At 36.3% G+C, this 20,978-nt stretch overlaps 1 protein-coding gene across 1 annotated transcript in view; it reads right to left on the bottom strand.

The window, feature by feature from the left end:
* wdr18 (WD repeat domain 18) overlaps window positions 1–20,978 on the bottom strand; it is a 148,523-nt gene that overhangs the window by 74,822 nt on the left and 52,723 nt on the right. The window contains exon 5 of the mRNA XM_056468590.1: window positions 18,223–18,366. Coding sequence (XP_056324565.1) covers window positions 18,223–18,366 — 144 coding nt within the window. The remainder of the gene's footprint in view (window positions 1–18,222; window positions 18,367–20,978) is intronic.

Consider the following 20,978-nt stretch of genomic DNA (forward strand, 5'->3'; position numbering starts at 1 on the left):
AATACAAGTGATAACACGGCAGCATAATGGCTCGTTTCCACTGACTGGTACGGTACGGTACAGTTCGGTTTGGTACGGGTCACCTTTATCAGGCTTGCGTTTCCACTAACAAGGGTACCCTTTTGGTGGGCGTGGTGTATGACAGAAATTTTCAGTCGACGTCATTCTAGCTCGAGGAAATGTCTACAATAAAGCTGTATGGGTCGTTCACATATCATATGAGAAGCACTTCTTACAAAATAGATGCTTCATACACATAAATACTTGTGTATAAATGTTTATTACTAACTTTTCAATGAACATCAGTTGATTATAACTGCAAATCAATGGCAGTGTGAAACAGCCTACTGTAACGTCTGTAATTATATTAAATAACTAAATAAATGAACATATATAAACACATACAGCCCCTTACAGTCTCCGATATGTTACCAACTACAGAAGAACTACACACAGCAGACATTTTGTCGGTATTTAGGTTCAAAACAACTGAAAATATAGCCTACAGTCAGTGAAAACCTCTTATCTGTGTATGTAATCTTCAGCAGCACATGTAGCCTCTGTTAGAGAGTAATTCCCTCATTCCCGGTTCATATTAGTCCAAAAGGTGAAGATAGTAATACATGGCATTTTGTTCGCGTTTGTTGGAAAAATAATGTGCTCCTTTTTTCCTGGCTTCTCCTTTGTTTCTTCACGCTTCACTCTCGCGTTTGTCAGTGTCTGACAGGATCGGGTTTCAAAAGCACGTCAATAATCAAGCGCAGGTTATTATCATCAGCTCAACAAGTTTGTTATTTCAGACATAATGTTAGACGCGCACGAGCGCTAGCAAGAAAGCGAAACCGCTCGCGCCTCAGACTGGCTCGTAAAAAACTACAGGGCACAGGGTAATTCTGCTCTTCTTCTTGGATTTGTGGCTGTCCATCAAGATAACGACAAGGTTTGTTTGAGCCCAGATCGACCATGGCTCGTTATTATATGTATTTATAATTCCGCTAAAATCTCTCGCTGTGTATTTCAAACATGGCGTTTTTTTTGTTTTCATTCTGGCTTGTTGCGCAAGCGAATGACGTATCTCTGTAAACCAATAGCGTTCAGCTGCGCGTGTGGCTCTGCCTTTTGGTACCCTTTCTCGTGTTTGGTACCTTTTCGAAAGGGTGCCGAAAAAGTGGTACGGTACGGTTCGGTACGCTTTTTGACAGTGGAAACGGCCATAAAAGCGTACCAAACCAAACCGAACCGTACCGTACCACTCAGTGGAAACGGGCCATAAAAGAGCCCATATGTTGTATTTTTGCTCCTTAAGACACCCATGGTGTATTTTTCTACATTGAAATGTTTTGAAGCATACATAATATCAGTACATTGTACAATGTGGCTTTTTATGTTACAAACATTCAAATGTTGTATTTTAAAGCACAACAAAAGCAGTGCACTGCTTAAGTACACTTATTCTGCATTCAAACACATTCATATGTTGTGTTTTGAACTGCGTGCCAATTATGGATGCAACAATTATAGATTTTGGTTGTACGATTATATATAGCCTGAAGAATAATCATGGTTTCACGGTTATCGCGTCTAATTTAAATTTAAGCTTTATATTAGGTAATTTAAATGAACTGTTGTTATCATCTATGTTCAATCATAATCATTTTAATAATTTGTAATAATTCATCAAAGATATCTTTTATTTACATTGCAGTGAAAGGCACGCACAACTTTCGCCGATACGGCGTGAGATGTTCTCTACATCGCTCCGCTTGCACATGCATATTGGCATATATTCTTACATTGGAAATAACAAACTTGCGCACGTAAAAGACGCGATATGTGAATGACCCGCTGCTAGTTAATCCAGTGTGCATGCATATTAGCGTTAAGAAGCCTTTAACCTCAAGTATCCAAATGTTTCCAACTGTATTGAACAGATGCACATCACTTCATAACTAGCGGCTGTTTTCGACTGAACTAAATGTATTTTTGATGTCCTGGTCACGCTATTTGGAGGGCCGGCACAAATTGTGGGCCACTAATTGAATAGCCCTGACATAGGGACCTGAATATTGTTAAAATATGTTAGTTTAAATGTGTTTATTGTGAAATTTGCTGCTGCTTATGTTTGTAACAAGGCACCAGACAAGTAAACTGCTTTATGCATCACGTCATATCACTTAGCTCCTACTGTGATTTTCTGGAAATCAGGGGTCTCAAACTACCGGCACGGAGACCATTTGGCCACAACCAAATTATAAATAAATAAAGATAAGTTACACACAAATTACCACATGTAAATTATTTTTTCCACAGGACTCTGGCATGAATAGACAGAGTGATCTGTGTCGTTATGATGGCTACGACAAACTTGGTTGGTAAAAAGGTGCACAACCAACAGCAGCCAACCAACAGTATCTGAGGTTTTTGCCAAAATTACTACGCACAAGTGTGAAAGCGAAATACTGAAGCAGTGTACTGACGCTGTGACACGTCATCTGATAGATCCAAAAGACTAAAGAGTCATTAGATAGAGACAAGGTTAATTATCTTGTTTAACAACTGTAGTAAGATGCGATCCAGCGATACATCCTTGATAAACTGTCGGATGTGCACTGCTCTTTGGGATTTTGTGCTCTAGACTTTATGGAGCTCAGACGCGTATGCTGCAGCGCATGACAGTGTGGATGAGTTTGTGTGTTTGCGGTCAAGTGATATGCGTTTTCAGCTGTATAGTGTGGAAGGAGGGCTTTTCACAAATGCTTGATGAAATCCCAGTGTGGACGTGGATCGTTTTCGTTCTAAAATGCCATTTTAAAACTGAGACGTATTAGGGTAAACGGGGCAGTGTGTATTTTTCGCGAGTGGGTTGCTGCAACGGGGCAGGGCAGAGGATCGCGATGCCGGCTCAGCATCGTAATGTCTATCGGCCAGATGATGGTATCGTCTATCGACTGATTACTGATTCTAATCAAATGACCCCTGAATATTTACAAAAATATAGCTTTAGTAAAAACAGAGCACTTACGGACATATATTTAAATTATATAATCTGCATGTGCGTTACTCTCAACCGCACACTGGGAGAAACCGAAAGTAACCCGAATATATAGTACAGTACTTTAAATGTCCAGTGGGGGAATCCTTATTTAGAGTATTTTGTGGGTATCCAGAAAATTCAGTAGGAGCTAAGTGATATGACATGACGCATATAGCAGGTAACTTGTCTGGCCTTAACTTAAAAGGAAAGGATTCAAGACTGAACTTTTTATACTTGATACTGAGAAAAAGCCCCAATCAGGCCAATCAGGCAGCAAACGTCGGCATCCATGCCTCAGTTTGTAGATGTCTTCATTTTCCCCATCCACACTGACACGGAGCAGCAGCATTTTAAAAACGAGAACTAAAGATGTTCCGAACAGGATTTTTGCAGGCGATACTGAATACTGATTTCTTGTCATGGTGATTGGCTGATACTGAGTACTGATTCTGATTCTTCAAGCTTTATATAACTTAGCCATTGCATAAGCACAATTACCCTTTAAGTATGAGCTCTCGCCTTACCTAAGATAATAAATTAAGGATGCTGCATAGATGTAATGGTCAAAAGCCGCTTTAAAGAAAAAAATAGATAGAACAGATTTTAAAAAATGGTAAGAAAAATTACTAATAATGTAATTTGGAAACATTGCTCATGTGTTGTAGCGCTGCTGATGCATAACCCGGGTGCAGGATGCATCTTCCTCTGCTTGTAAACTTGTAAACAAACACTTGTGATCGGTTCATGAAATATGATTATCGACCGATATCGATTTTCGGCCGATCGATCGGAGCATCCCTAATGAGAACTGCCTCTTGTGCTTTTTGAAAACGCTCAGTTTTTAGGGCCCAAAAACTCCAGGATAATGTGGATGGAAGGCTTAACCATAGCAAAACTTACAGGTTTTGAAACTAAAACATATTAGTGTAAATGGGTCCTTAATCAGCATTTGGAATTTGTCTGGGGATTTTTGGTGAAATAGACAATAAAAACAAATTCATTTAAAAGTTTTCATCCGTTCACATGCTTTTATGCCAACTATAGCAGCTGAAAAATAAACTGCACTGGACCAGGATTTGATCCAATAAAGTCCAGGTACACACAAACACACATACATTCATGCTCTGTCCTACAGCCTCCATTAGGTACCAGGGGATTTTGCCCCGACTGTCTCCTAAACGGTCTGATCGATTGACTTAATGGCATTAATTAAGGAAGAGGCTGGAGGAGAGGTATGGTGGCCTGGACTGGACTGCTGCTGACTCGAATCATTACATCACCTCTTTAAAGGGCTGGCAATACAGAGCATCAATAATACATGACAGGAAGAGTTGAAGCCAGAAGGAGATCTGTGGCTATTCTGAGAGGAAACGCATGTCTTTCATATTCAAATTTGCACATTAATACGGACAGACACATCTGGTCCAGAAATAAAAGTACACGTGATTAGATTGAAAAAATAGTTTTGTGAGCCCTTGTTATCATTCAAATAATACAGTTGTTCAGTTCATAGTTCTGAAACCTGGAAGAGAATTGGCAAGTTATGAGTTCCCTCCGGAATATCTTACTAAGTTTTAGAATAGGAGCTTTTGATTTATGGTTGAAGGTTAAAATTGTGGTTAAAATATTTTAAGAGACTTTTTTTTGATCTGCAAAGTCAATCAAACATGCTAGCACTGAAATATTAAGCCAAAACATACCAGAAACTGGTGCAATAAAACAAAAATACCTAAAAATAAAACATACTGTAATGTTGCTAAATATAATTAGTTTTAAATAACTACTCACTATAACACAATAAAAGTTTGCTTTGACATAATATACACTACCTGACAAAAGTCTTGTGGCTTATATGAAAGACAAAGGCCTCTAGATTACGCTTTTTTGACCAAAAAAAAAAAATCATGCATTTTTAATGATTAAATTAGTACATTAAGTTCGGACTTTGCTTAGACTTCACTTAACAGAAATACTGTACAGTATAGAATATAAAGTCTAAAAAGTATATATATATATATATATATTTTTTTTTTTTTTACACATGCATACATACATACATGCATGCATACAGTTGAAGTCAGAATTATTAGCCCCCCTGTTTATTTTCCCCACAATTTCTGTTTAACGGAGAGAAGATTTTTTTTCAACACATTTCTAAAGATAATAGTTTTAATAACTGATCTATAATAACCATGGTTTCTGCTACATTCATTCTTCCATGGCAGGGCGCCACGCCAAAATTCATCCCGCCACGGCTACATTACAGCTTCTCATTCAAAACATTTAATTTTTTTTAAAAGCGGTTGATAATCGCACCAAAACGTATTAAAGGGTAAGTGAATTATAACAGCGTGAACTTTTCTGTAACCGTAGTAGTGCTGTGCGTCATTTGTTTAACCCTTTAAGGTGACGTGCTAACTGGCTGACTGACAGGTGTGTGATGCGTGAGGCCAGCAAACACCACGTATAGCCGTTTCACTTTACTTCAGGACACATTAATGGCATTCTGTAGGTCAATTGATGACATTAATAAATATTCCTAGCAATCTAATAAATGTTGGAGACATACTCGTTACATAAACGCACTAAATCGTGGAGGAAACGCTGATAACTGATTTATTTTATCTCTGCCATGATGACAGTAAATAATATTTTACTGGGTATTTTTCTAGACACTTCTATACAGCTTAAAGTGACATATAAAGGCTTAACTAGGCTAATTTGGTTAACTAGACAGGATAGGGTAATTAGGCAAGTTATTGTATAATGATGGTTTGTTCTGTAGACTTAAAGGGGCTGATATTTTTTACCTTAAAATAATCTCTAAAAAATTAAAAACTGCCATATTCTAGTGAAAATTAAACAAATAAGACTTTCTCCAGAAGAAAAAATATTATCAGACATGCTGTGAAAATTTCCTTGCTCTGTTAAACATCACTTCTATACAGCTTAAGGGGGAATTTAAAGACTTAACTAGGTTAATAAGGTTAACGCGGCAGGTTAGGGTAATTAGGCAAGTTATTGTATAACAGTGGTTTGCTCTGTAGACTATCGAAAAAATATAGCTTAAAGGGGCTAATAATTTTGACCTTAATATGTTTTTTTTTTTATTAAAAACTATTTTCAAACTTACTGTGAATATGTCTTTGCTCTGTTAAACAACATCTAGAAAATATTTAAAAAAAGAAAAAAAAAAATCAAAGAGGGGCTAATAATTCTGACTTCAACTGTATATAAATTCATGTAGAATTTGTATCATATACATATAGAAATATTTTCTAAAATACATGCATGTGTGTATTTATATACACATAATAAACTTTTAATTTGGATGTGATTAATCATGAAAAAAAAAATTGTAGTAGTTTGTGTTCCTGTCATGGAAAAGCTGAATTTTCCATTTTTCAAAGCTCCATTTATCAGCAGCACATGCTTTATTCTTCAAAAGTCACTAAAATGATTTAGTGTCCCGAAATTGCATAATATGTTCGGGACATATTATGTTGCGAAATCATGTCTTTCAGAGTTTGGTCACACAAAAGAACAGACCCTAAACTTTTAAACAACATTACTAACTTTTATTGTCTACTTCTTTATTCATGCTTGAAGTACGCCTCTGTGTAAGTTACGCTGTAAAAGCCAATGCGAACATACCTTCATGTAATGTTAATCATGGGCCTTAAATTATTCATCGATCAATACTGCCTCAGGCGAGTTAGCATTCCAAACTGGCCAACTGATGTAATCACACACATATGCACGCATGTACACACACTCAAATCTTAAAATTACTGTAAGTATGGTCTAAAAGTGTCTAAAAAGAGTCAAATATGAGCAATCTGGTCATTAGATTAAAAAAATATAATTACATTTGTTCGGTTGTCCATATTTGACTGAACGTTGGGTTATGACAAAGCTTTTTATATCATAAATTATGAATAATGTGTATTTTTTTGCTGGATCTTTAAAAAAAAAAAGTCCAAAACAGACTTTATTGCCTTGTTTGCAAATCTGACCAATGCAAAAACTGCACTCAAAAAATAAAAGGCTGGGTTGTATTAATATGGACACAACAGTTGGGCTAAAAAATGTGATTTAAGTTCAAATTAAAAAGTTTGACAGTTCAGAATAGGTTCTTTGTTTTTGATTGCTAATAATAATTGATCTTTTTTTTCCCGTGCACTTTGATCTATTATACTCTGCCAACCTTTTACATTCACAAACAATGACATTACACAGTAAACAAAAGCTAATAATCAAGAAGCATAATAGGGGTACTTTAAACCACTGCAATTAAGCATCCATATGCAGCAGTGCTTTCCAGAGTGCTACTTTAAGCTAAACAGATGTCTTTGAGGCAGAAAACCTTGACAGGATTCTACAAAAAATAAAAAATAAAAAATAAAACAGCAGTTTCTCACACTGTATTTTTCTCTGCAGGTCTCTTTAGTTTCACTCTCAGTCTTTTGTCTTGAAGTAGGCAGGGCGTTCTAAGCTTTCCTGTCAGAAAACATTTTTCCTATCTAAATATGACAAATTCAACCCTCGTTCATCACTGACAAGACAGTCTGAATAACAAGGGGAAGGAAACAGAGCTGAGAGAGCACTTTCAACCCCTGTAGCCGGGTGAAGACGTCAATGAAACTGCTGGACTGAGAAGAAAAGGTCAGCAGTACAGTATGAGGTCACAAAAGCATTAGAAATAATGATATTTGACATGAGTCCTTATCACTGCACAGCCTAGATGCATCACCTGCTTTCTGATTGGAGGATTTATTTTTGCTTTCTACAAATTTACTGACAAGCAACTGTATTTTAGTTCAAAGGAAAACACATCTAAACCAATCAGACTGCAGAAGACTAAAAGCAACATTTTGGAACATATCAAGCCTCCTAACACTTCTTATATCTCACCGATTAATTTTACTGTGAAATCAACTTTAGCACAGTATACTGAAATTATTAAGTGTGTAAAAACCACCCTTAGAAGTCAAAGAGATTGGAATCCATCAATGAATAGCCTTTGAACCTCTTGAAAAGTTTTAGAGACACGAGAAAATAAATAAATCAGGAAACCCTGTAGATTAATAAGGCTGGCTGAGATTTCAGACACGAGAAGCAGAACGAGAAACCAAGAGGCTGAAAAAGTATGTCATTACCAGCTCTTTAATGTCCTGATTAATGTTTAAGAATCATGACGAATGTATGTCGGCGTATTGGGAGTCATTCGTACTTCGTTTCACCTCAGTTTAAAGACATTTAATAACACAAGCTCTCAATCTCTCGCACATTGGTTTAAAATATATATAGACAGAAACAACAAGACATCATATTTCCTAAAACACTGCCTTAAGATGTAACATGTTTATTCATAAAAACAGTCTGCCTCAAAACATCTCCCACAAGATTTATGGTTTTTCAATATGAGCTCAGGAAAACTTTAATTATCATATGGCGAGCACTGCAAGTTAAATCTTATTATTAATGCTGACTGGATCATGCTGCCAAGTGCTGGTTCCTTGAAACAATTCAAGTTTCCCTTGAACTAATATTTTAATAATCACAAGCCAGAATACAAGGATGCACTACATATTGATATTATTTAATATACAGTATCGGTAAGCCAATATTTGAGAAGTTTTAAATATTGGTTGATTTAGGCTATCATATTACATTACATTGCACAAGCTCACTTCTGTTAAACGCAATGTATAGTCATTTTAGGTGTCATTTTGGCCCAATTCCAATTCTACTTCTTAGCCCTTCTCCTTACCCCTACCCCTTATTTTGTGTATTCATGTGAAGGGGTAGGGGTGTCCCAATTCTCTTTAGATTGAAGCCATAGGGCTAAGGGGAAGGGCTAGATAGCCCTTGAAACAGAGATTTTTCAGGACCACACTCGAAACCAAAGGGTAGGAAAATTTAGAAAACACCATCTACAATGGCAGCATGGCTGCACATGGAAGTAAGGAGCTGCACAAATTAGTATTTTTTGTCATTATTAAGAATTTTTATGACAAACAAGTCTATGTTTTAATATATTCATAATGGTGTTCGTGTTTTACAGTTGTGCTTAAAAAAAACTCTAAAAATAAAAACATAATTATTATAACTAAATATCGCCATCTACAATCCATAATAATAACTCCTGTTTAGTAGCCCCACTACATAATTTCACAATGAATGTGCAGTGGCGTTTGAAGGCATGAGACATGGAGCACAATCGCCCTTGATTTTGGAGGTCATTAATAATATAATAACAATACTACTGAAATGGTAAGGTGTTTTAGAATTACCGAACCAAAATTTCAGATGTTTTGCAATGTGCTCAGCCTGCTGGTTTATCCATTCGCACATATTTGTATCACCACATGACTCAAAATCACCTTTTCAAAAAAAAACTTTTTTAAATTGCATACTACAATTTGCTTGGTAAATGTTGTTGTGAATTTCTCTAGTCTGGCTCACAGCACCAAAACTGTTGTGAAATTTTAAGATGAGCCAAAAACCAGGGAGAACTTTCGGGTATCTTCAAAGCAGAATTCTTTAATAAAAAGAACTCAGCGTCACTGTGGCGCCATCGAAAGAGCTCTTGGCTGGTACAGCATACAGTCAGTTTAAATACGTTTTTACAGACATTGACACATGTAGGTGGGGACAGTCTAAAACAAAGCATGCAAATAAACTGTTGTTGTTGGCAGGGTAAATTGCCTTTCCAGCCCCGATCTCATCAGCATATAAGTACCCATTCACGATACATTTTAGCATGAAAACAGAGTGTGCAAATGATGTTCTGGAGACAGAACCCATCCGACCAGTTGACCGGCTTGACCATTTGTTAGACAATAGACACTGCTGTGCTGTGAAACTGACAATTTGCATTACTTTGGAGACAGTCAGGGCTAAGAAAACCAAGACATTTTAAGGTCTGTCACACCCTAAGAACCAAAGTATATCACTTTTCAGTTATATATAGATTATAGCTAATATGGAACTAGATTATAAAAATTTATATTCCCACAAGGTGTTTCCATTGTAGTTTATGCACATTTTTTCTTATCGAATAAAAAGTGTGTTCTACTCAGTTGTGCGCATTTGTTTTTTTATGCGCATTTTCAAAATTTGTGTGCTTTTTGATGTTTCCATCAACCAGTTTTTTTTGCGCATATCCAAATTGCGCATAAAAATAGGTGAATTGAAATGTAGCTATCATCTGACACTTGCTCACGCACGCACAGGTATGATTTGTGAATTGTGGGCACATTAGGTTTCTGATGTTTTTATACTGTACAAACTGTATTTTCTATGGCTCTACCACTATCCCTAAACTTAACCCAGGAATTTGAGAAATAAGGACATCAACAATGTCCTTATATTCCACCACCTTCTTGTGATACCTGTGTCCTGATAGTGGTAGAGCGCTTTATTTTAGCTAGATGTAGTGAGTAAGATATCTTTATGCCACCAAAGCAAACTAGTTTGCTACCGAGTTAGTTGGGGAATAAATATGGGCTAAATTATAAGTATACACAACAAAAGGGGCTAAAAGAGATGTATTTAAAGTCACATTTTGTAAGTTAAACATATCCAGAAAAAAACACAGTAAAAGCTGAGTGATATGACATGATGCATTAAAAATTTATTTTAAGCAGTGTACATGCCTGGTGCCTCTTTACAAACATATGTGGCAACAAATTTAACAAAATAAACCACAAAACTAACAAAATAAACATTTAAACAGACCCTCCCTGCGGTGGCACTGAATACATTTGTAATCCCCCATATCCTGCATTGTGCATTCTGATGTGGTCAACAGATGAGATTTCTTTTGTCTGCATTCAAAGTGAGAAGTCTGACATTTAAAAAATAAATAAATACATAAATTAATAAATTAAATAAATAAATAAATAAATAAATAAATAAATAAATAAATGTACAGATCGTCCAGATTTCCGCTTGTAAAATGGAAGTTTAAACAGTCTATTGCTTTTTGTTGCAGTCTTTACTGCAGATGATGTTGGTATGCACTTGTCAGTATTTGTCAAATAAAGATTTCAGATGCAGAATTTATTTATTTTTTTTTTTTAAGTAAAATGTATTTATTTTTTTTTTATTTTTTTGTGTGTCCTGAGGAATAAGTAATAAATAAAAATGTGTTTTACTGTGGTTGTTTACAGTGGACAGCTGATTCATGAAGACATTCATATTATTCACATTCTACTGCTCAGTTCTCTGACATTTTTTTTCTATATAGGTATTTTATTTATGAACATGAAACATTTATGTCAATGCTGTATGGCACTCTTAATAATCAAGCAGAATCATTATAAAAGTGTACAGTTGCAAAAATAACACCAAGACGACAAATTTATTTGCAACATTATTAATTAAAAGTTAGTACTAATATCAAATTAAATCCACCCAGTAGGTGGTGGTGGGACACTGTCTTAATTCATTCAAATGATGAAACTGAACAAAACATTAATGGATCAATAAATAATAAATGATGAAACTCATTGCATTTAAAGACATTTATAGACATACTTATCAGGTAAAATGAGAAGATTTAATGAATCATTTTATCCATGCTGGAACATTTACATATAACAGATAATATAAATTTATGTTCATAACAGCATCAAAGTAAAAAATATATCAATTATTGAGGAAATAAACTGAATTAATAAGTGAAAAAGTTACAAACATATACTTTCCTTTATAAACAAAAGCTTTTTCCTATTCTTAATAACTAAAATTTTTAAACTTAGAAAGCAACTCGGTTTTGAAAGAGAAACATTTGGACACATGCATAATACTTTAATAGTCTTAAATCACAACGTGCAATGTTAATATTTTGATTTGTAAATTTTCCAAAGTCTCCCATTCATTCAGAGGTAAACCAGAACTAAAAATACATTGCATTGCCAATAGCGGGAAGTGAAGTGATGTAATTGTGAAAAGGATCTATTGAAACCAGTGTGTGACTGCAGAGCATGATGGGATTTGTAGTTTGGGTGAAAGACAGGGAGATCAGCAAAGGTAACCTATATGCTGCATTCATACCAGAAAGGGATGAAGCCTCAAGCGTGAGTGATTTACATGTTAAGTTAATGCAAAAACGCAAATAGACATCTTGCGGCATGTTTCATAAACCAGTGACTAGCGATGACATGCTTAACGTGCATATCGCGCGAATCCCTCAAGTTGGAATATCTAAATTTCAGCGGACATTCACGCTGCGTTAAGTAATCAGGAGCTTTCTCTTGTTAGGCGTAATTATATGACGTAGCGCCTGTTGTTGATGTCCCGAGGGAAAATCCTCTTGCCTACACTGGACAACAGTTCATCAAACTGGGCTTGACCACTGAAAGCTTCCATCATCCAGGTACAGTTTCTAGAGGAGTTTATGAACTCACAGAGCAGGGTGCACCTCTGAATGGATCTAGTGGACTCAAACACGGCACCAAATGAATCAATGCTGTTTATCAACCTTTCTAAAGCACATAAACACAGCTATTCTCTTAATAAAATCTATGTTAGCAATAAAGCTAGAGTCAATGGGCCCTCATTTAAGTTCAACTGAAGATAGCCTTTCAGGTTTGCAACAATATGATGGGTAAATTATGACAGTACTAGTCTTTAAAAAAACAATTACATAAATCATAATTCCAAAAACCAATATTCTTGGTAATTCTTGGCATTTCCATTCATTGAGCTCACCCAGGTTCCCCTGCCTTCTCAAAGCCAAAAGCACCTGCTGGGGAATAACCTACTTCCAAAGATCCAGCAGAAAGTACATGGGCTTTAAGTGAAACTGACAACGGCTATGACACTGGCATACGTTTCATCTGAAATTCCCTTTCAGGTGAGTCCTGTGGTGTAAAGGTGAAGTGAGGTAAGAATGTGAGAAAGCACATTCGTTTCACATCCCTTTCTGCCTTCCCGCATCAAGTGCTTTTCACCAAGATGCCCTGACCTGCGCTGAAATGGACAGCTCACCAAAAAAATAAAATGAACAACACATACAGAAATCACACACTTCTTCTTTCAGTGCTGAAAATATGGATATGAAGGATGAGATCAGAGAACCACAAACATCAGCTATATATTTTTATAGACAAACACACAGTATATACGTATATTCAGTATATGCTTTTTTAAAGTATTTTTTGCTCAGGAAGCCTGCATTAATTTCATCCCAAGTACAGCAAAAATAAATTGAGCTCAGGTACATTCTGTTTCCACTGATCATTCTTGAGATGTTTCAGCAGCTTAATTGGAGTTCACCTGTGGTAAATTCAGTTGATTGGACATGATTTGAAAAGGCATACACCTGTCTATATAAGGTCCCAGGTTTGACAATGCATGTCAAAGCAATTGTCTGTATACCTGGGGCTGGGGAAGGTTACAGAAAAATCTCTGCTGTTCTGAAAGTTTCAATGAGCACAGTGGCCTCCATCATCCATAAGTGAAAGATGTTTGGAACCACCAGGACTCTTCCTAGAGCTGGCCGGCCATCTAAGCTGAGTGATCAGGGGAGAAAAGCCTTAGTCAGGGAGGTGATCAATAACCCGATGGTCACTCTGTCTGAGCTCCAGCGTTCTACTGTGGAGAGAGGAGAACCTTACAGAAGGACAACCATCAACCATCAGGCGGAAGGCATCTGAAGGACTCTCAGATTATAAGAAACAAAATTCTTTGGTCTGATGAGACTAAAATTGAACTCATTGGAGTGAATGCCAGGCGTTACGTTTGGAGAAAACCAGGCACCGCTCATCACCAGGCTAATACCATCTCTACAGTTAAGCATGGTGGTGGCAGCATCATGCTGTGGGGATGTTTTTCAGCTGTAGGAACTGGAAGACTAGTCAGGATAGAGGGAAAGATGAATATATCATATATATACAGTTGAAGTCAGAATAATTAGCCCCCCTTTGATTTTTTTCTTCTTTTTTAAATATTTCCCATATGATGTTTAACAGAGCAAAGACATTTTCACAGTATGTCTGATAATATTTTTTCTTCACTTTTTCTTGAGAAGGTCTTATTTGCTTTATTTTAGCTAGAATAAAAGCAGTTATAAATTTTTTAAAAGCCATTTTAAGGTCAAAATTATTAGTCCCTTTAAGTTATTTTTTTCGATAGTCTACAGAACAAACCATCATTATACAATAACTTGCCTAATTACCCTAACCTGTCTAGTTACCCTAATTAACCTAGTTAAGCCTTTAAATGTCACTTTAAGCTGTAGAGAAGTGTCTTGAAATATATCTAGCAAAATATTCAAATACTATTCAAATAGTCAAATATTATTTACTGTCATCATGGCAAAGATAAAATAAATCAGTTATTAGAAATGAGTTATTAAAACTATTGTTCAGAAATGTGTTGAAGAAATCTTCTCTCCGTTAAACAGAAATTGTGGAAAAAAAGTAAACAGGGGGGCTAATAATTCTGACTTTAACTGTACATCCACTTGATAAGTCGTGACGTATGGGATACTGTTTCCGGGTCTAAGTCGTTACTCATTTGAACTGAGAAAAAAAGTATTCGTTTATGACCACAGTTCAGTCGTATAACACATTAAAGTGAATTTTATATAAAATCATGTGTACACAACAGTCTCTGGACTTGCTGCATCACAGATACCAATATTTGGTGTTATTATAGTTGTGTTGATTTAGTGTACAACCAACAAACCAACTTTTTTTTTCATTTGGAAAATTGCAGTTATTAATAGTTCTTATAAAATATACATTTTTAAAATAGCCTACATAAGTGGTCAGGAACCTATGGCTCGCGAGCCACAAGTGGCTCTTTGACCAAAAATAGGTGGCTCTTCAATGATATTTTACAGTTTTAAAAAAAATGATAATCGCCAGATAACTAAAAATCAGTTTCCTATTGAAAATACAAATTACTGTTCCCTCGTTATTGTAATATTTAGGAGGAAAAAGAATAAAAACTTGACGTTTCGAACAATGCGTGTGTGCAGCGCTGTGAATAAACTTACGTTTTTATGGTAAATGCGCGCACATAAATTCAAACAACATTCATGAGTGGTGATCATGGCAAAAAGAAAAAAATCCTGAGGAATATCGAAAGTTTCAAAATGAGTGGGCAGAAACATTTGCTTTTATGGAAAGCTTTGGTGCTCTGCTCTGTCTGATTTGAACAAAACGCATTTCCTCTTCTAATGTTTAGAGACCCACCATGCATCTTTTGCGGCAAAGTACCAGGTGAGCGAAAGCCGAAAGAAAGCGTGTGAGCTCCAGCATAAAGTGCAAACAGGTCACAGCAGAGGCGGGATGGGAGTTTGGACAGGTGCATCTGGAAGTTCGAGTGCTGCGAGGTCTGCTTGGCTCATTGGAGATCGCGAGGCAAAGGAAACCTTTCACAGATAAGTAGTGTATGCGAAGTACGGCAAATGAACTGTTCGCGCCAGTGCTTAATTTGAACTTAATCTTGTTCCGGGAAATGTCCGATATTCGTTTTTAGCGTTGTAATATTTTAATTCATGCGGCATTAACTTGTGATTATTGTTTTGCACGCAGTGAGCAGAGAAAATAAATAATGGCATAGTGGCCTACCTAAATAATAACTAAATATAGATAAATATATATATTCCACGAGTAAATCTGATAATGAGACGGATCAAGAGAAGATGAAACTGCGCGAATGGATCAGGAGACAGAAGCAAAGCGATCTCAAGTCAGCCAGAAAACATGACGGAAGAGGTAACTGTGGGCTCTTCTTGAAGATTATCGCTAGACAGAGTGAGTCATTTTCGTGTGGTACATAATAGTGAATTGAACTAAATGTCAGTGTTATTAAACTGAATAGTGACGTTTCATGTTTTTTCGTTAAAACGCTGAGTAACGTCATGTTCTGGTGTCCTGACATTTTTCCTACCCATCAGATTATGCTACCAACACTAATATATATATATATATATATATATATATATATATATATATATATATATATATATATATATATAGATAGATAGATATAGCACGGTGGCGCAATGGGTGGCACAATCGCCTCACAGCAAGAACACAAATTGTCCATACAGTATGTGTGTGAATCAGTGTGTATGGATGTTATATATACATATCACGTGGCTCTTTAAAAAAATGCATTTGCCAAAAACATCAGAAATGGCTCTTTGCTGATAAAAGGTTCCCGCCCCTGGCCTACATAATCTACGAATCAAGCAAATCCGAAGATTTTCTTGATTTTTGCATAATGATAACTCCGCACCAAACTGAGGCTTTCTTTTTATAGCTTATAAAAATGTTGACAGAGGTTTATGATATAAGCATTACAGCGGAGCATTAATTAAATGTATATTTTGCATGGAGCAATCGATTTGAGGTAGCCTGCTATTTTTATTTGATGGAAGATAAAAAAAAGATATGATGGGGTAAAAAATAACAACCTATGCCAATTCTTTACAGACCCCCTAGTTTTTTTGCAATTCTGCGATCGCTGAATCCAACGCAAAATTTAAAAAAATTTGCAAATTTCTGCAATACTGCAAAATTCCTAATTAAACGCAAAATAATTGCAAAAAATGTAAATAATCTCATAAACCCAAACCATATAATCAAATTATATTAATTTCAGTTTGCAATTAATTGTTTTACATGACTTATAGACGTTGCATACGCAGCGCACATGATGTATTTGAGTGTCTCTCAAAAGTGTCTCACCTGTGCCCTCACAATCATTATATTACATGAAATGGGGGGTGGGGGGAGTTTTTAGCTTGTGCAGTAAGCAGACGCAGATGAAGCGTGAGTGATTTACATGTGAAGTGAATAGCAAAGATGAGATATAGACATCTTGTGGCGGAAAATAGGGTGTTTTGTGCGTTTGACGTGCTTCAGACTGCAAAAGAAAGTTGGATCAGTGGAGAAATGGAACAGTGGAGATGAGATTGGTTCAAGGGTGAGGGCCATTATTTGTGCTTTACATGTATGACTGGTATAATGATGTGTCAAATGGATAAATTATTTTGTTTAACTCTTTCTCTGCAGTTAACGGGAGAAAGCGCTTTCCTGCAATTGACGAGTTTTACAGCAATCCGTGTTTTAGGTTTATTACGGTAGAGGACAATGTCTCCAGGAGGTGAAATCTGAAAAAAGTAGGATCGTGGATAAAAATAAGAGTTATACAACCTCCCTTTGGCTTAATCCCTACCGTTTCAGATCGTCTTGTGTCATTGTTTTAGATTGCACACCTAATATATTAGGCTACCCAATACATTTATATTATTTATAATTTTTTTTAATCTCAAAATTGTCATCAAATTTCTGGGAATTACCACCACAAAATCAGTCATTTTTAAAGCAAAAAAAAGCAATATTTAATGTGTGAGACACAAAATAGACATGTCATTTTTCTTTTTTATTAAACAACGATTTAGCATTAATCTGACCAGTTAACGGTTAATATTTGTTTATTAAGCGGTTGGCAAAATTATCCGAAATGAACATACCTACTTCAGTGTGAGTGAAAAACGGTCCAACTCCCAAGCAGTGAATTGTGCACAGTTGTCTGCTTTTTAAGTAGTTGGAGCCTTTTAATTAATCGCCCTCGCCTTGTTCGAATAGTATTCTACCGTGACTTAGTGCATATGAGATAAATGACATCAGTACATAATAACCGGTGAGGATCTTTTAATGAACCGATACCGAATTCTCCATGTCTACATCGCGGTGCATCAAAGAAACAATTAATTTTGACACCTAAAGAAAACAGTGCTCTAAAAAGTGAAAATAATTTCAAAATTCCAATTTTTACTGTACTTAGGATCAAACAAACGCAAGCTCGGTGAACAGAAGAGTCTTCTTTAAAAACATTACATTATCTAAAACCTTTGACCAGCAGTGTACAGAAGTAAAGGAAAAGAAATGAAGATGTGACACTATTTATATCTAATCGCTGCCAAGCAGGAGCTCTGTTAAAATAACTGTTATCTTCTCTGTCTAATGTGGTGAAGACAGGTGCATTATCGCTTATGAAACCACGACCACGGCTGCTTGTCGATGTGCTACGGGCCAATTAAATGTCTCATAAACAACTTCAAAATGGTGACAAAAACTCTATTACAAAGCTCTCATTGGAGCTGCTTTCAGAATAAATGCCATCGATCAGGAAATGTCAGTGTTCAAAGCGCTTACCGTGCTGCAGAGAGAGACTTGAAAAATGTTGCCGTCGCTCCCTCCACAGAACAGAAAATACTCGCAGGGGTCAAAAGTCACTGACATGATGCCAACATCGAAGAGGACAGACAGCAGCATCTCCCCAGAGGATATTTCCCAAACCTATGACGTGAGAACAGAGAAAGGCATCAGGTCAATGCCAAATAATGACAGTGAAGATGAAAAAATATTACAGAAATAGAGATAAATCTAAGAATTATATTATTTGTATTTTAATGGTCATTTATTTTAATAAATATATAACCATTTAATAGATATATAAAATATACATTTATTTTAATAAATATATCAATGTTATGAAGGAATTATATCTTTTTATTACACCTAGAATTAGAGAACAATTTAGTAACACCATTTTGAGGGATGTAAACAATAACAATGGTCCAAACATATATCCTGTTTTACATTTCTTATTTTCATAATTTCCTGGAATCCAAAAAGGTTAACATGTTGATAATGTTATAATAGCTGTTGTAATGTTGAGTTATGATTGAATTCCTTCTGTTTACAGTAAAGAAATAGTTTGACAACAAGCAGGAACTGTTCATGGGTCAATGACGACATCACAATGGAACAGTCTATTGATTTGTCATAGTTTATTCCTTCCTTATTTATTTACATGTAGTCTACACTCACTGGCCACTTTATTAGGTACACCTGTCCAACTGCTTGTTAATGCAAATTTCTAATCAGCCAATCACATAGTTGCAACTCAATACATTTAGGCATGTAAACATGGTCAGGATGGTCCGCTGCAGATCAAACTGAGCATCAGAGTGGGGAAGAAAGATAATTGTAAAGGTAAGTGACTTTGAACATGACGTGGTTGTTGGTGCCAAATGAGCTGGTCTGAGTATTTCAGAAACTGCTGCTCTACTGGGATTTTCATGCACAACCATCACTAGGCTTTACAGAGAACGGTTGGAAAAAGAGAAAATATCCAGTGAGTAGCAGTTCAGAAGAGGTCAGAGGAGAATGGCCAGACTGGTTCCAGCTGATAGAAAGGCAACAGTAATGCAAATAACCACTTGTTACAACTGAGGAAAGCAGAAGAGCATCTCTGAATGCACAACATGTTGAACTTTGATGCAGATGTGCTACAGCAGCAGAAGACCACACCGGGTGTCACTCCTGTCAGCTAAGAACAGGAAACTGAGGCTACAATTCAAACAGGCTTACCAAAATTGGACAATAGAAGATTGGAAAAATTTTGCCTGGTCTGATGAGTCTCGATTTCAGAATTTGGTGTCAACAACATGAAAGTGTGAATCTGTCCTGCCTTGTATCAACAGTTCAGGCTGATGGTGGGGGTGTAATGGTGTAGGGGATATTTTCTTGGCACATTTTGGGCCCATTAGTACCAATTGAGCATCAGCCTACCTGAGTATTGTTGCTGACCATGTCCCTCCCTTTATAACCACAGTGTACCCATCTTCTGATAGCTACTTCCAGCAAGATAATGTGCCATGTCATAAAGCGTGAATCATTTCCTGAACATGACAATGAGTTCACTGTACTCAAATGACTTCCACAGTCACCAGGTCTCAATCCAATGGAGCACCATTGGGATATGATGGAACGAGAGATTCGCATCATGGATGTGCAGCCGACAAATTTGCAGCAACTGTGTGATGCTATCATGTCAATATGGAGCAAACTCTCTGAGGAATATTTCCAATATCTTGTTGAATGTATGCCACGAAGGATTAAGGCTGTTCTGAAGGCAAAACTGGGTCCAACCCGGTACTGTATCTAATGAAGTGGCCAGTGAGTGTATTTACTAACATGACAAACAATAAGCATTTATACCAACTAATGGAGCATTATTTTAAAGAGCGACCCAATTCTTTAAAAACATTTTATGGTGCATCTCAGGTGAAACCCTAATTGAACTGGGTTTAAATTGGGAAATTTTGCCTAAAACATGTCAAAGTATCAGATATGAACTGGCTTCTTTTGTATTAAAAGCTTTTTTATCATAGAAACCATGAAATATTGAAGAAACAAATCAAATCTTGACCTCCTGGAGAGTCATGACAAGTCATTATACCGTTATTTGTAAAAAAAAAAATCATTACTTTGCATCAGATCTCCAGGTGATTTGTCTGTCAAAGAAGGCTTTTTCTCCAAAAAAAGAAAAAAACATTAGGATGTTGGCATTGATCAAACTAGAAATAAGCCATAAAAAAAGGAAAGCGGACAGAAAAGAATAAAGAGACGGAGATAAGAGTGAATACAAAGGCTTCTAAGAGATTGTCACTTGAAGTATATCAGACTGTTCTTCTTGAGGATGATAGAACCCAAAAAGATCTACACAAAATCTATACTTTCTTGTTCCAACTTCCAGGTTAATGGTAAGATTTTTGCCAAAAAGTCTGATGGTTTTTTATTGGTTCAGGGGTAATGCAGTTAAAGTCTCGGAGAAAGTGCTGAAGTGGAACATTTGACAGCTCTGAAGCTCAGCTTTGGAAAGCTCGAGTTCTCCGCAGCGAGTTTGCTGAGCCAACACCACAAACTTTCAGCCCAAGTCAAAGGTCCATTCTTGCAGAGCTAGTACGTAGAGAACAACCATTATTCTCAAATTTACAGCCGCTTTATAAAATATCTTCAATCAACAGAAATAAAAGTCGAAGAGGATGTCTTCTACTTAGTGAGCAGAAACATACTGTATGTCAGCGGTACAAAGTGAATTTAACAGAGAAGCTCCACCGCCA

Source organism: Danio aesculapii, chromosome 11 (assembly GCF_903798145.1).
Source record: "Danio aesculapii chromosome 11, fDanAes4.1, whole genome shotgun sequence".
In the NCBI taxonomy this organism is placed as follows: Eukaryota; Metazoa; Chordata; class Actinopteri; order Cypriniformes; family Danionidae; genus Danio; species Danio aesculapii.